This window comes from Mizuhopecten yessoensis, unplaced genomic scaffold (assembly GCF_002113885.1).
Source record: "Mizuhopecten yessoensis strain PY_sf001 unplaced genomic scaffold, ASM211388v2 scaffold6169, whole genome shotgun sequence".
Classification (NCBI taxonomy): Eukaryota; Metazoa; Mollusca; class Bivalvia; order Pectinida; family Pectinidae; genus Mizuhopecten; species Mizuhopecten yessoensis.
In genome coordinates this window covers 1,748,467-1,764,443 of record NW_018406415.1, presented here as the reverse complement: position 1 = coordinate 1,764,443, position 15,977 = coordinate 1,748,467, and the positions used below count along the sequence as shown (strand labels likewise).

The 15,977-nt window shown below is 33.5% G+C and overlaps 1 protein-coding gene across 1 annotated transcript; it reads left to right on the top strand.

The window, feature by feature from the left end:
• Nucleotides 1-2,348: 2,348 nt before the first annotated feature.
• LOC110451755 (synaptic vesicular amine transporter-like) lies at nucleotides 2,349-14,289 on the top strand. Its single transcript, XM_021499926.1, has 15 exons — nucleotides 2,349-2,379; nucleotides 2,708-2,917; nucleotides 5,697-5,780; nucleotides 6,211-6,303; nucleotides 7,012-7,101; nucleotides 8,504-8,544; nucleotides 8,867-8,930; nucleotides 9,350-9,445; nucleotides 10,143-10,221; nucleotides 10,794-10,845; nucleotides 11,303-11,366; nucleotides 11,835-11,954; nucleotides 12,626-12,671; nucleotides 13,022-13,109; nucleotides 14,085-14,289. Exons 1-15 carry the CDS (start codon nucleotides 2,349-2,351, stop codon nucleotides 14,139-14,141), a joined length of 1,215 nt encoding a protein of 404 aa, XP_021355601.1. The 3' UTR covers nucleotides 14,142-14,289.
• Nucleotides 14,290-15,977: the final 1,688 nt, after the last annotated feature.

The following is a 15,977-nucleotide window of genomic DNA, read 5'->3' as shown; positions in this document are numbered from 1 at the left end:
TTACTTTCAATACAGCTTGACGGGGATTTAACACTACCCTAACATGACGAAAAACATTTCAATTGATGGACATCAAGCTGACTGTCCTTTTAATAGCATCTATTCAATAAGGCACACTCTTATGTTACCTTGAAACTAATATAAAAGCACTGTAAGCTTACATGTACATATTTTAAAATAAGATAGTCAAACAAACACTATGAGGTTAGGGTGACAATGCTTTAAACAGCCATAATTAGATTGCTCGGAGAAGAGTTGATTTTGTAATAGAATCTCCAATTTAGATAGTTAGAACTTTCAGAACGAATGTCCGATCGCGTTTGGATTCGGTTCTGGAAATAAATCAATACCAGTTCATTAACTAAAAATGCAATAAAATATTTAACGACAGATATATTTAGACAGTGTTAAATTCCACATGTTCTAGTACTGACAATGCCTTCTTAACACAGGTTACCATGATATACCGTGGTTAAGGTGCTGAAAGCTTGGTTAGTTTGACTACAATTTTACCCAAATCTTCCATAATTTTGATATAAAAAAATATATTGAAATTGAAAAAACAACCTTCAAGTATACGGATAAAATGCAATCTTTAGACATGAAACAAACAGACATATGTGTAAAATGTTTAAAATCTTTCTCAAAATTTTCATTTTGGAAATTGACGATTTAAATCCTAGTCTACGTTTTGTAGCGTTCATTTTGTAATTTGAATCCTCATAAATTTGTGGTTGCTATTTGTAATATACCGTATGTCAGTGAGGACAATGATATATTGTTTTTGGCAATACATCTCAGAGCAAAAGGTATTGCAATTTAGAGCTAATTTATAGTGTGCTTTATTTAACCGTGCAAAACATGCATATATATGATTCAAAGCAGATGGATTTATATAAGCTTTTAGGTCGTTACCGAATACTTTTGCACATTTTTATGTACATTTGTGTCACTTTGTTTCTCAATGAAATTTGTTTAGGTCAAACTAAGATTTAAAGGGGGGGAAAACGCTGAAATGTAATAATTTCTGCTAATGCAAGTCGTTTATAGTAGGACCACAACGGAATACTGCTAACGGGTGAACCATATAGCTGGGTAAGTTTTAGAGAAAAAAGTGCATTTCCTCGAAACACATCTGACTACTATCTGATTAAATCACTTTGGGTGTGTCGTCGATGTTTCAATTTCTCAGCGAGATAATGTCTCGAGAGCTCGTATTAATTTGGAATGTGATGGAGGCATCTATCTGTAGGCATGTAATGAAGTGTCCTGCTCGACAGCAACGACACTCCACAAATATCCCATTACCACACCCAGTCAACTGTGAAATAGATAGAACGGCACCGCTATTTCTATGACACCTCGGAGAAAATTCGAGATTTTGTTTCTGTTTCTGGACAGTACTGATACTACAACACTAGGCAAGTCCGAAGATCGCCCACAGTTGGAAATCTATCTTTCGTATTTACAATGGTAAGCATTTTTATGGTATATATGTATACTTCTTAACAAAGTGAAAGTAAAGATAAATAATTAATTGAAAACATTCAAGAAAAAAATAGACAAGTCAGCCAAATGATGCAGGTATTTCCAATCTAAAACTGTATATAAAAATAATACAGAGACGAACAGATTCGAGGTATTTATCACTGTTGAATATTTCCTGGTTTCTTTATATAAATACAAATGTAATACAATATTATATGTATAACCTTAATAATTACATACTGTTGTCATACCATATGGTCAAACACAGTTCATGATTACACTTCACCAGAACAAACATAACTTGTTTAAAATTTTCAAATGTGACATGAATAAGTATAACGCTGTCTTTGATACAAATACTATAGCATTGATATCGTGTTAATATTTACATACGTTCATCAAAGAGTACTTGCAACCAACCTTTATGTTGTAACATGTTACACGTCAATTTGTTGTAACCCATGTAAAAAAGGAAAAGGAGAAAAATAACGAACATGATTTTTCTATTTTGCCCCCTGAAATTTGAACAAAATATGACAATTGTTTTGATATTTTTTATAATAGTGGAATTATTTCATTTTGTTTTATATTTACTTAAAAACGCTGATCGCGTTACTTGTATTTGCTAATGTTACAAAACCAGCATGTGATTTATAACTGAAACGTTATATTCACATGACATACAAATATATCGGTATATATCTTTGCAACTTATGAACACGTCGTTTATATGATATTATATTTCCTCTATCGTTGACCAGCCGCTATTGCAGACATCTTTAAACGAGTATGGACAATCCCTTCTTGCGCAGGCTAAATCATCGAGAGTGTCATTCCTTGTTCTGGTATTCTATACAAATATGCTCGACAACCTCCTCCTGACGGCAGTTGGTAAGATATCAGAATGTGTGATAAATATATTAATTCTTAGGAAACAGCGCCAGCCACAAACAAAATTTCAGTATTGAAACCTGAATTTTCGTCGGATGGATAAAGATAAATTAATGGATATTTACTTAAAGGAAAGAGGCAAATATGTTTTTCTTTTTGTTTTGTTGTTTCTGCTGCTTGGGTAATTATCCCTCTTTTCTTATTTTTATCCTTACATTTTTACTTTTTACTTTTTACCATAAACGAATTTCGTCTTTTCATCGATAGAATATTTAAGTATCTGACAAATGCCGGCTTTGTAAGTGAATGTGTTGTCCTCTGATTTCAGTTCCAGTTATTCCGGAGCTCCTGATTGACTTAGATAAGAAATCTTTAGAGGATACAATACGGAAAGGACATTTCCGAAATTATGATAATGTTACGGATGCAATGTTTGTGCTGAACCCGGAAGTGAAAACTCTCAGCAATGTCACATCCGAAACTGATATTGGATTAGCCAAACGGCTGCTCATGTCCTTCAGTGCTGTGGACGAGAACAGTAGAGTTGGATGGTTGCTATCATCGAAAGCTTTGATCCAAATTATCGCAAATCCAATTGTTGGGATGCTTTGCAATAGGTGAGTTCCTTAATCATGTAAGATTTTCCTAAATCACACGTTCACGTTGTTATAGTTGTTGCATAGCAAAGAACAAATAAGTGCTTTACAATTTGAAACACAAAAATATAATTAGATGCATTTTGTCCTCATCCCCATCTAACGGATTAAAGTGTCTACCAAGAATGAAGATCTTTTCATGCGTTTGCCCTTATTGTTTAGTGATGTTCATAATGTCCTTGGTTTGTTTTTGTTTTGCTCATTTTATGCCGTTTTCGTGTTTCCTGGGTGGTTACATCTTTTAGTTAAAATTCTAAGTTTATATATGTATGTAGTTTCAAAATGGAATGATGATGCAGTAAAAATGGTACATTTCGCTGAAACATGTATTACGATGTTGACGTCAGATTTTAATTCAGTTTTGTGTCTCAGCTTTTGTTATTGACTTTTTAATGTCAACAATTCAACTAAAAGTGGTTGTAGTTGTTTAAGATTTAAGCAATGAATATTTACATATATATGTATTAGTCCTGAAACACGCAATCGCAATTCTCTGTTTTGGAAGCTACTATCCTGTTTGACAATATTACAATCATCTAAATAATTAAACAAAAATCTGTATTAATGTTTATTTTTATATATCTTAGTTCATTCATATTTAATTGTTTGTTTCCATTCAAGGTTCGGTTATACAGCTCTCCTGTTTATAGGAACAAACACATTACTGCTATCTTCTATAAGTGAGTATTTACTTTTATTTAATATTATACATAATACATGCACATATTAATCCTCATTCATTCCTTCGTTTTATATTACCAAAGTCGATATTTATTTAATAATTCAATTTTATTAGCCTTTCTGTGCATGCTAGGTGATCGTCGGAAAGTACATTATTACTGGAATACGAAAACAAAACTTTCAGAGGCTCCTGTTTTTGAATATAAAATACAGCCAAACTTGTTTTAATAGACCACCTTAGGGACATGCATACAGTGGTCCCCTTAAGGGTTCAGCTAACATGATAACATGGCAATGACGAAATTCGAGAAATGGGTTCTAAATCAGGTTGTTGTATGTACAGGATTACACAAAAATATTTTTTTTCTTCAAATTTTACCAGAAAGGCATATACTTTGCATTTTTTTTCGTGCATTGTATTTCTCCGTTGTTGTCATGACAAAAAGTAATTCCGGACATTATTTTAGTTTGCCATTATCCTCCAATCAAATTAGAACTAGCTTAGTTGACTTATGTTTGTTGCTGGTATTTTTTAGATATAATCTAAAACTCTGAACGTTGTTTGTACGAACTTACTTGAGTTATTTAAAAAAAAAAAAAAAACTTTTTTTTTTTCATATATCTATATTATTAAACAACAAATACGCAATACTGACCGCTAGACCTTTCTGCCTTCTTAGGCTTCTTCAGGCGGACTGATGTTTATTAGTCAACGTTAGTCACATGACGTCATCAATAAGTTACGTAAACAATGTTTGTGACGTCATCATTAAACAATGATATTGATGTCACAAACAATACCAGGACAAAGAAAACATCTACATTTAACACATTGTTATGCATATGTTTGCTAACTTGTTAACATCTTAGTTCATTGTCCTTTATTTGTTGTCTATGTACATTCATACGTAGTCTCAATTCATATCCGGTTTGTCATATTTAAAATTCTCCACAGTATTTACATATCAAAGAGAAAATAACAGTTACAGATATATATTGATAAATATAATATTTATTTCAGTTGATGTCTGCTCTAATATTTTGGAACCATTTGCAAAAAAAACCAAGTCTTTTCATTCATTGAATTTCGTACCACACCTTATCTTCATATTATTTTTTAAATGTTTACAACAGTGACAACATTTGTGGTATTCCTATCAAGCTTAGATGTACATAGCAAACGTTTCATGTTTTTGGGTTTTCTTTTGCAGTTTATAATCGTCTTCTTTTCAAAAATACATTTCATGTTATCCCTGTTTTTCATGCAATTTACATAATGTTTAACGACAGGTAAAATGTCATAATTATTTGGATTGTACGTAGTAACAAATAGTATGATGTAAGCATCTTTGATGTCAGCTTTTTCTGATTTAAGACCGATATGACCTTTCTATTCAATTAAGAAATTCGAAAAATTGGTTCTAAATCAGGTTGTTGTATGTACAGGATTACACAAAAATAACTTTTCCTTCAAATTTTGCCCGAAAGGCATACACTTTGCATTTTTTTCGTGCATTGTATTTCTTAGATATAACCTAAAACCCTGAACGTTGTTTGTACGAACTTACTTGAATTATTTAATGTTAGTATTTTTAATTAGACTATAATCATTTAGTGTGCTAATATAATGATAATAATCAGGATTCTATATTTGAAACAACCATAAAGGTTTTTAGTCTTTGATTTAACAAATCCATTAAAAATATTAATTATTTCACCATTTGCATAACGTAACAATACACTTGCATATGTCTCATTAATTTGCTGTATTTATCCTACTGAAACAACGCCTCTGGACACAATAAAAATATAAATGTTTAATGACATACTTTCAAAAGTTTATTTTCTAGTCATTGATATTTGATATAGTGATTTTACAGAAACAATCGGAGATAAATATATTATGAAATCCCCCAAACATTTACATATTCATTGAAACGTGTATGAAATTATCTACGGTATGAACCTTTATATCACTAGTCTACATCTTCGCTGCGTCCATGGTGCCACTGCTGTTAGCCAGATGTATACAAGGGATCGGGTCTGCTGCCTCCACAATAGCAGGTACATCCAATACATGAGGAATTTGCTAGACAATTGGTGCAAGTAATCCTAGTGCCTATAGACATATTCTAGAAGAAAATCGACTCTAATTTGTGCTTGTGATAAATTTGCAATTGCTCTATATTATATTACAAAATAATTGCACAAAAACCCTGAGAATGCAATATTGATAATATAATTTTGTCCTAATTGACTGATGTACTATGAATATATACATTTCTGCGTGTTGAGATTTATGTGTCGTGACCGACAAATCGTAAGGTTGAAATAAGCAAAACATTTTGTTGCGCAACAATGTCAGCGTTACAGTGACTAAAACATTAACATAAACAGTTTCTAGCAGCGTTCTTTGAACAACGTGTTATCAATTAGTATGTTGAGCTGTTTTTAATTTTAATTGCATTTATATATTTGTTTTCACTTATGACAGGAATGTGTTTACTCGCTGATCGTTATCAAGATGACAACGAAAGAAGTCGGGCCATGGGAATGGCGATGGGTGGAAGTGCATTAGGTGTTGTGGGTAAGTCAATACGTAATTAATTTAATTAAAAAATAGTCTTTGGTCTGAACTCTACATCCCATAGGACGGACGTTTACTGTAGGTGAAATAATCGATTCATAAGCTAAGTAATTGGTGGGTGAACCATGCATCTGATCGACACGGGGGATGGAGGATTATTGTTACCAAACATCAGAAAACAGTTCATGGGTATATAGTTTTAGGGCTAGGCTAGTTTTAATCTACATTCGATTTGGTGTACGGGCGGATTTGATAACAGTTCTTTTGGTGTATATAAATAATTGCCAAGGTTGTCACATCAGCTGTTCTGCTCCAATTATATAAGAGTACATTCTGCATACCAGAGAACATGAAACTGATAGAATGTCTTTTTGGATATAATAGAACTACCTGTATTGTTACGTTTGTAAACAGGATGGTTTTCGTGGCAGTGTTTTCTTCGCATTTTAACGTAGGTCACACAACGCATTTATGTTTTTTAATAGCTAAACAGCACTACACACACAAAAACCTTCAGCACATTGTGTATTTGTATTTTAAGTTGAAATACGAAACCAAAGCCGTATACATTATATGTATTTTCAGTTGAAGCTGACTTTCAAATGAACAATAGCTGTAGAGATTCTTACGACAAGTATGCACAACCATTTTCATTACGTAACTACGGTGTAAATGACATATATTTTGTATGGTTTTGTTCATTTACAGTCGGTTATCCATTTGGTGGTTTCCTGTATTCATACAGCAGCAAATATACCCCATTCGTTACCATAGCGACGTTTGTTGCCTTGGATCTTGGTAAGACATTTTCAAAATTTTATAATCCATCACTTATTGTCTAACGGTTTTAGTCGTCAACTTTTTTGAAGCGCTGCCTTCTGATATGATTGAATCCAAACAAAAACTGTGCGTATTTCATAATATACTTTTACTTATTATTCTGTCACGCTATCGTAAAAAAGATTTCTAAAACTTCACCGAAATTGAAATGCAGCGTTTACGTAGTGTAAGATTGAAAAAATGAAAGTTACAAAACTAGTGTTTTATTGCTTTTCTGTTCTGGGGCGATCGAGTGATGGACATGACATTGCTTTGTATATATATTATCGCGAAACAAGACTGAAGGTAGGAGTGACCTTAGCAGAAGGAATTAATGGTTTAAAGATATAGCCTTACTGGTACATGTAACTGCTATAGATTACTTTAGCATCAAACAGGCTCTTGGGGAATTAGCCTGGCCTTCTGCAGCTCACTACATGATTATATAAGGTTACTTTGCAGAATCGAGGGTTTTAAATACCAATATTCTTTTGTACTTATCTTTCCCATCGATGTTGTCTCCATTGAACCTTTATGTAGCCTATTGTGAGAATAAATATCCTGTTAGCTGCGCTAAAGCTCCTGAGGCGGTGAAGAGTAACGAACGTGCGATTGCCTGGCTCTATTGAGCACTTTGTTATCAGAGTTTGATTTGGTTTGGTTTAGTATTGTTTAAAGACCTATCAACAGCTATGGTCATTTTAGGACGGCTTACTCTGTGTGCAAGATGCATGCAAGTAGTGCGTGTTTGTCTCCTTATGATAGCGCGGAACTGATGCCGACTTTATAGTGATACTTCACTGAAACATACTGCCGAAGACACCCAGCAGGACACCCCAACCGGTCACATTATACTGACAACGGCCGAACCAGTCGTCCCACTCCCAAATTGCTGAGCGCTTAGCAGTAGTAGAAACTACCATTTGTACAGTCTCTGGTGTGTCTCGGTCAGGGGACAGATCCCAAAGCCTTCCTCACATGGGAAAACGCTCAACTAAAGGCCAAATGCGAGGCATCTTCAAGGGAGACATTAGGAAGAAGAAAGTTATTTAGAAAGAAGAGAAAACATAAGATTCCAAATTTAGTCGCCTCTTACAATCAGGCAAGGGGGGCAATGGGTACAATTCTTACGCCCTACCTGCAGGGACATACAAATTATAATCTGGTCTTCTTATATGCTTGTCAGGATACTAAGGTTATGAAGTGTTTTGCCTAAAGTGTAATATATAATTGTAGGACTAAAATAGTAATGAATAATTGTTTTGATGCTATTATGTCAAAAAGCACATACTGTAGCGATATTTTTGGGACATCGACCACAATCCCTATTGCCAAAGAACCAGCATCGTTAACAAAACCTTAATTTGAATGTTTTGTTTAGTTTTGCAGATAGCGATTCTTCGACCAACTCTTCACCAGAAGGTATGAAACACATACAAATTTATTATCTACACGTAAATGTGTTCTTAATTTTTTCATATAGAAAAAATATTGTTAAATGCAGGTAAATGCGCGTTTACAGCACATTTGCGAAATCAAATGTTCGCAAAAAAAGAAATCATATTTTCTGTACTCTACTGAATTGTTTCTTAAAGGATATTTCGAATGTCATATTCCATGTTTTGGTAATAGATTTTGTATTCTAATTCATCAGATGATGATATAGAGCCTTCACAGTACATTATTAATTTCACATTCATATATATTGCTTCTTTGTTCTTCATTGACGAATGTATTCTTACAGTTAACAATGGAAGGGACACCACTCCATCGCCTGCTTAGAGACCCGTACATACTTGTGGCAGCAGGTAAGGCATCTATGAGTTTCCTCTCCTTGTTAGAAAGATGTAAATAGTCAAATGAGCAAATCATTAGAATCCGTAGAAAGGCTACAGTGCTTTGATGGGCAAAAGCATATATTACATAACCACGATGCTTATCTCCTTTTAAAACAATCCACATAAGAAATTAATTTGTTTGTTTTCATTAAGGAAAACCACAAAATAGATAATTGTAATGTGGATTTTGTCAATAAATTAACTATATATTTGACAGATTTTACAAGATTGCTTGTATTGACAATACATATACTTGGACTAAATAACGATATAATGCCAGTATTCAAATAACGGAGATAACTTACATAGAAATAATAGGTATATTGAATAAGGTAATATACAAATTAACAGTACCTTGTATAAACGCTAGTAAATACACGTATCTATAGGTGCTGTGATGTTGACGACGACGGCCATGGCGACACTTGAACCTACAGTCCCTATTTGGATCATTGATACGATGCATGCTCAAAAATGGCAGCTGGGTATGCATTTGGAGTTTTTATCAGTTTTACAAGTTGTACTCTCTTCAGTTCCAAGGTAAATGAAGATTATCTCCCTCCTGTTGTATAAAGGTAGGTGTCATCAAAACGCCATTTCATGTTAACTTTGTACTAATCCTGGTTATGTATCTGCTAAAGCCAAAACAATTTACTTTAATAAAGGAATTGTTTGGAGAATAAGACTTGAAACGCAATAGATTTACATTGCAAATAAGGTAGATGTTTTATAATTCAATCTCTGTATCTGACAATCTACAAGCATGAAGAACACACTTAGATGGACTATGTTTCCCTGATATAACATTCTATTATGACCCTGTTGTGTATTTAGTCCTCATCAATTGACGATGAGTGCAGTTTGGCCTTGTGGGATGACGCTGGATTATTTCAGGTCCTTGTTTGATGACGCCGATGCTGATGTGTATTGGTTATTTTTTCTTCTCTCGCATCCTAAATAAACTGCATAAACGTACATATTTTTGCGGTATTCTATTTTCTCGCGCTTTAAATATAGCGATAATTTATTATTACGCATATTCAGATTTCTGTATATAATTTTCTTTTGCATATATACTGAGTGCGTTTTTCCTTAAATGCTTTAATCAGTTAAAATTCGATAAAACGCTAAATTTAGAGTCCGCTAAAATAAGTACTTTGGCAGTCTATCGTATATTTACAGGTTTGGTCTTCTTGCCTGATAGCATAGGATATTTTGTCGGTGCTAACTTCTTTGGTGTTGCTGCTAAGAGAATAGGCAGGTATGCAATCTAGTATTATCATCCATCAAATTGAAGAAGGTACCAATACCTATATAATTAATTAATAATAAATATTTCAGTTCGGAAAAATCCCAATAGTATATTCCCGATATTAAAGTGAATTGTTTCACGTTTTCTACTGTGAAAAAAAGAAGCTTTTAAACAGTAAAACAAGTACCATTCAGCATTTAAGAGCGCAAATATCAATTACAACCAGATAGTAAGGGTACAATGAAGAAACCAAGGATCGAGCTGCTATTTTCTGCTGCATTTGTGTATCGTTAGAGGACCAGTGTGCGAACCCCCTTCAAGAATCGTGTCAAGTCAACATAGTGGACAATGAATAGACCTAATTGATCAGCTTCCAAAATTTTAATACTTGGAAATTGTTTCTTTTCCGATCTTGGGATATTTTTCATTTTCTATCTTTCCTACATACTCTTTATTTCTTTTCTATCTCTCTCCTTCCGGTGACAACCATCTCCATGTGGTTTTTAACGTCTACTAAGAGTTTAAGGTTTTCACTCTTAGATCTATCACCATACATCACAAGCTGTATGATTATTTTATAGGTGGGTGTGTTCATTGTGTAGTATGCTGCTAATTGGACTTTGTCTGTCATTTGTAAGTATTTACGAGCGTTTGTATAAGAATTGAAACCACCGCATACCATATTGTTGTTTGTCTGTACATATCAAATTTCTATTTGAGTAGCTCGTATATCCATTTTCTCGATATGTTTCTCATAAAAATTATTGATACATGTTTAAATCGTTTATGTTCTTTAGATTTTTATGGAAATTTATATATTTATAAGATTAATATTTTAAGATAAATGTTAAGGGATACATGAGGCACGCGGTGAAATTAATAGGCTATACACATTTGTAATTTTGTTATGTTATTAATAATATACATTATTAAACTTGATTAAAATAGAAATACTGGGTGATTTAAGAATATGTAATTTTAACATAGAAAACGTTCACGGTGTATAAGTATATGGAACACACCGCAACAACAACCGTTTGAATGGCTGTATTACAGATTTTCTGAACTGATTTGCCCATTTATGATATAGATCCCTCTTGCTACCAGTGTTGCCGAGCTTATTCTTCCTCACTTTGGTCTCGGACTTGGCCTGGGTAAGTGTAAGATACAGTGAGTTTTGTTTCCGTATTAAAACGTTGATAGTTGTACCTGTATATAAGTAACTTAAATTTCGCAATACGTATGTTTGTGTCGCGTAAGTTTTGAAAGAAGATCTAATTATGGATTTACAGTATGTTGCAAATGTTTCTGCATGCATTATCTTGTTTTTGTATCTTTGTCGTATTCTTGTATTCGCAAATATATCGTCTGAAGCTTGTCCACTCACATCAAGCATTACACAATTTTAATAGAATTTTGTAATTTATTCCTTGTAAAATTGATGACAAATACCATAAATTAACTTTGACTTAAAAAAAAACGTGAAATTTTTATTTATATTCCTTTGGTGACAGTGGACAATAATTTGTATTTGACAATAAAGAAAGATATAATGTTTTCCTGTCATCTAATTTAACCAATTTATAATTTAAAAGGTGTATTGATGCGTTAAAATGTTACAGGTATCACGGACGCCGCCATCATGCCCTTACTAGCTTTATTGGTAGACACACGTCACGTAGCCGTATATGGAAGTGTGTACGCTATAGCACAGTTAGCGGTCTGTCTGGCTTATGGGATAGGTGGGATATTCTATATATATATCATTCATTGATATTCTTTTATATATAAAGCATTTGGGGAAAACGAAGTAAAATACATAATTCCATGTTATAAATGTATGTAAACTTTAACTTTCTCTGTTCATTTTGGAATATGTACTTGGTGGAAAATAATGACTTAATATGCAAGAATGCAAGTGAGGTTTAACATTTGTACCTAAAAAAAAAACATTTTTAACACTGCGTTGTAAATGCATATTCCTCTATATTCACATTCAAATCAAACATATTATTTTGGCTGCTATATTGGCTTTTATTAAATGAGAAAATGCGAGTTCTTCCCCTTGGTACGTGATCATTTACAACTTGGCAAGGCCGGGGTTTTATGGGAATGTTTTGCTGATTGACCGATTAGAGATCAACATTAACATGCAGGGTGACATAGTATAGTCTTGTGTAAAAATATTTGTCGTTAAAAGGAGGGTAAATAATAAGCAATATAAGAAAACTGATCGATAATGATTGTATTCGGGAGTATTCCATATCCTCTCCGACTGATATGCCTGTATCTCACAAAGTAAGCTTACAAAAACGATGTAATCAACAAATTGTCCATTTTCATTATCATCATATCCAAATTAATAGATTATAACACAATTTATTTCATGTATCTGTATTTCCTTTTCGTACAGGTCCCTCAATCGCCGGCCAGATCGTGAAGCTTGTCGGATTTTCATGGTGTGTATCTACAGAAAAGATTCATAATATGGATAACTAGGACGAACAAGAAACCATCCTTGAAATATTTTTTAACAAGTAGATTTGTATCAAAAGAAAATATTATGATTATCTTTCAATGTTTTTACAATCGAAGAATTACCACACTCGTTTGATTTTTGCAGTTTTATCAATGACTCAATGTGGTGATATTTGGTATAAACAGTTTTTAGATTCGTCTTATGTCATTTTTCATACAAATCATCTCAAATAACAGTGGTTTTTTGTAAGTCGGGTACAACCAACAGTGTTCGATATGTTTTTGGAACATTTAAGTTGCATTGACCTGTGAGGTTTTGATTTTGTTTCAGGCTAATGTGGGGTATTGCTATCATCAACGTTGCCTTCAGTCCTCTGTGCATTCTTCTGAGAAATCCTCCACTGAAAGACGAAAACAAGGTTTGTGCATGTAAACTGTCCATACACATTTTACATAAATGTAAAGAGAATTATCATTGCTTCCACAAAGACGTCATCAATGAATTTTCAGTACTAATTAACATTGCGCTAAAAATGTACATAAGATACCGAAATTATATCGATATTGTTCTCGTGTGTTATAGATTCAACTTATTAAAATATTTTGTTATAATTGACATATTTGGAGAAATCGATTAACTAACAGAAAATTAGGTATAGGGCATGGTCACATTTATCATCTGGATCCCGAAACGTTGTGAATAAATGTATATACATAAAACTTTTAACATTTCAATATCTTTTGGGGGCGGGGGTGGCGAGGGGCTATGGCAGGGGCATTGTTGGATTCTTTTTTTGCATGAGGTATTTTGCTAACCTCATTTATATCCTGTGTATTAATTCGCGTACTGAAAATTGAATAATGACACCATTCGACGTTACTTTAACATTATAATCCATTATATGTTCACTGAATTGGAGTACTTTATTGAAGTTTAGTATGGTATAGATTCATACTGACTAAGCGTCGATCTGGTATTTAGTTATGCGGTTGTTTGATTGACCGCAAAATCAGGTACACATCCGAATATCAGCAACTGCATAGTAAGCGTATAATTCTTGAATGTTCTCATCAAAATGACAGTATTATATATAACATCGAATTCTGTCTGCATAATCTATGTTGTGAACTCACCTCTTCACGTCTGCATTTTAGAATCCTTGCAAAGACGTCGTGTAAATACCACCCTTTTATTTGTTCAATTATGTGTACATTGCTTGCTTAAATGTATAAAAGTGATTGTAATCCTTTGTTTTTTGTTTTCACAATTATAACCATTACTATTATCCATATGTTGGAAAGCGCTTTAGAGTAATTTTACAAATTATATAGGTCGCTATATAAATGTTGTATATTATTATGACTACCGATGACTCCATTTTGTTTCTTTCCAGCCTATACTAGAAAGCATGGAGAAAATGGCCAACTACTCAGAGAAAGAGCCGGAGTGATCAGACAGGATGATAGAGAAATCGTAACTGGACTGGGAAAAGAACACAATTAAATATAACATAAAACTGGACGAAAACAAACATTAATATATATATTTTTCATTATACCTCATCTGTATGAAGTCGATTGAATGTTTTGGCAAAATAAAACGTGTATTTCTCAAAAGAGCCTTCCCAGTCATATTTCCCTAATTCGGGGCCTCTCTTGAAAAAAAATGAGGAAGAGTTGTCACGACTGTGTTTCAAGTGACAGAAGACTAGTCATATTTCCTTTTTGTATCACTCTATTTCGGTATACTAACAAATTGCAATTGTAGTACGGAAACAGGGGACATCAATCATGTTTTAGGCGGCCATGCCGGAGTTAAACCAGATTAATCGAAGGGAAACAAGAAGCATGCTTCTCTTCCACAACACCCCTGAAGGTCGAGGACTGACCTGCTGTTATCCACTTCATGTATCGTAAGAGGCGACTAATGTTGGAACCCCCCAAATAATTTGGGTTTGCTTTTGTACCCTCTAAATGGGGACACAACCCCGACTTAAACAAATCTGCTGCACCCATTGCAATATTATGGATCTTTATATTTCTCTGTACTTTTAACTAGCTTTTATTTCCTAGTGCCTTACTTGGCAATACCTTAATTCTAGCTTCGCTGAGCGTTCGCCCAGATAAGGAAGGCAATGGGTTCTGTCCCAAGACTGGGACATACTAAAGACCTCAAAAATGGTAGTTGTTGTTCCCAACTTAACCTCCAACATTTAGGGTAATGACAACAACTGGTTCACCCGTTGTCAGTATAATGTGAATGGGCGGAATGCTGTGCTGACTGCCTTCGGCATGGTATTTCAGTGCGATATCACTATAAAATCGGCATCAGATCCGCACTATCACAAGGAGGCAATTACACCAACATACCCTGTCTCCAGCACACATACACTCATGCACTCATACACAAACCACACAGAAGCAGGTCCTTAAATTACCTTAGCTGTTAATAGAACGTTAAACAAAATAAAACTAAACAAAACAAAACTCTACCACAAGGATAATTATTTTTTCTTTTATTCTAGCACATGTGCAAACAATTTTAAGTAAAATATTACTAGTATAGCATGTTTTACACGAAAACGTTATACTGTGAAAAACTGTTGTGCAGTTTAATAACAATATAAAATAAATGTCATAAATTAGCGACAAAATCAGACGTCTCTTATAATTGGTAACTTTTTTATTTGATCGAATCAAATTTAATTTAACGAAACCTTTAGCAATTCATTTTTTCAACTAAACAAATATGCTTCTGAATCATAATGGTGAAATTATTTTTGGGATGAAAGAAAATTCAATATCCAATGTTGATCAATGAATATCATTTGTATTAGTGACCTAACTTTTTTTTTTCTTGGAAAAAAATCAAATATACCGCCAAAAAGAAATCAACATATGTTCAGAATTATTATAAACATTTCAAAACTTTTTCGAACAATAAAATTGTGCCTATTTGAAAAAGTGACGAACTTTGATATATAACTCCAATGATGCAATTGATTCTTAATGCACACGTACATTCTTCTGAACACAATTCTTTAACACCGCTCAGTACTCACGTTTCCTTTAAAGGAGGTCATCCCCGATAACTTCGACCCCCTTTTCCTGAAATTTGGTTAATATTTGATTATTATATGGTTCTAATGTGTATTTAGACACACAATATAGAGTGACATATTTTAACGGGGTGGTTTAAAAGGTCACGGTGACTATGACTATGTGCTAGTTATTCTTTTCAGTCAGTTTTATCATTTTTCGCTTTGGTATCCACTACTTTACCCCAT

What these genes read in the sequence shown, in the direction of transcription:
- LOC110451755 (XM_021499926.1), top strand. Translation starts at nt 2,349, where the DNA reads ATGCTCGACAACCTCCTCCTGACGGCAGTTG. An exon ending in TGCTGCCTCCACAATAGCAG is followed by an intron (nt 5,781 to 6,210) that starts GTACATCCAATA and finishes CACTTATGACAG; the next exon opens with GAATGTGTTTACTCGCTGAT. An exon ending in GACCAACTCTTCACCAGAAG is followed by an intron (nt 8,545 to 8,866) that starts GTATGAAACACA and finishes GTATTCTTACAG; the next exon opens with TTAACAATGGAAGGGACACC.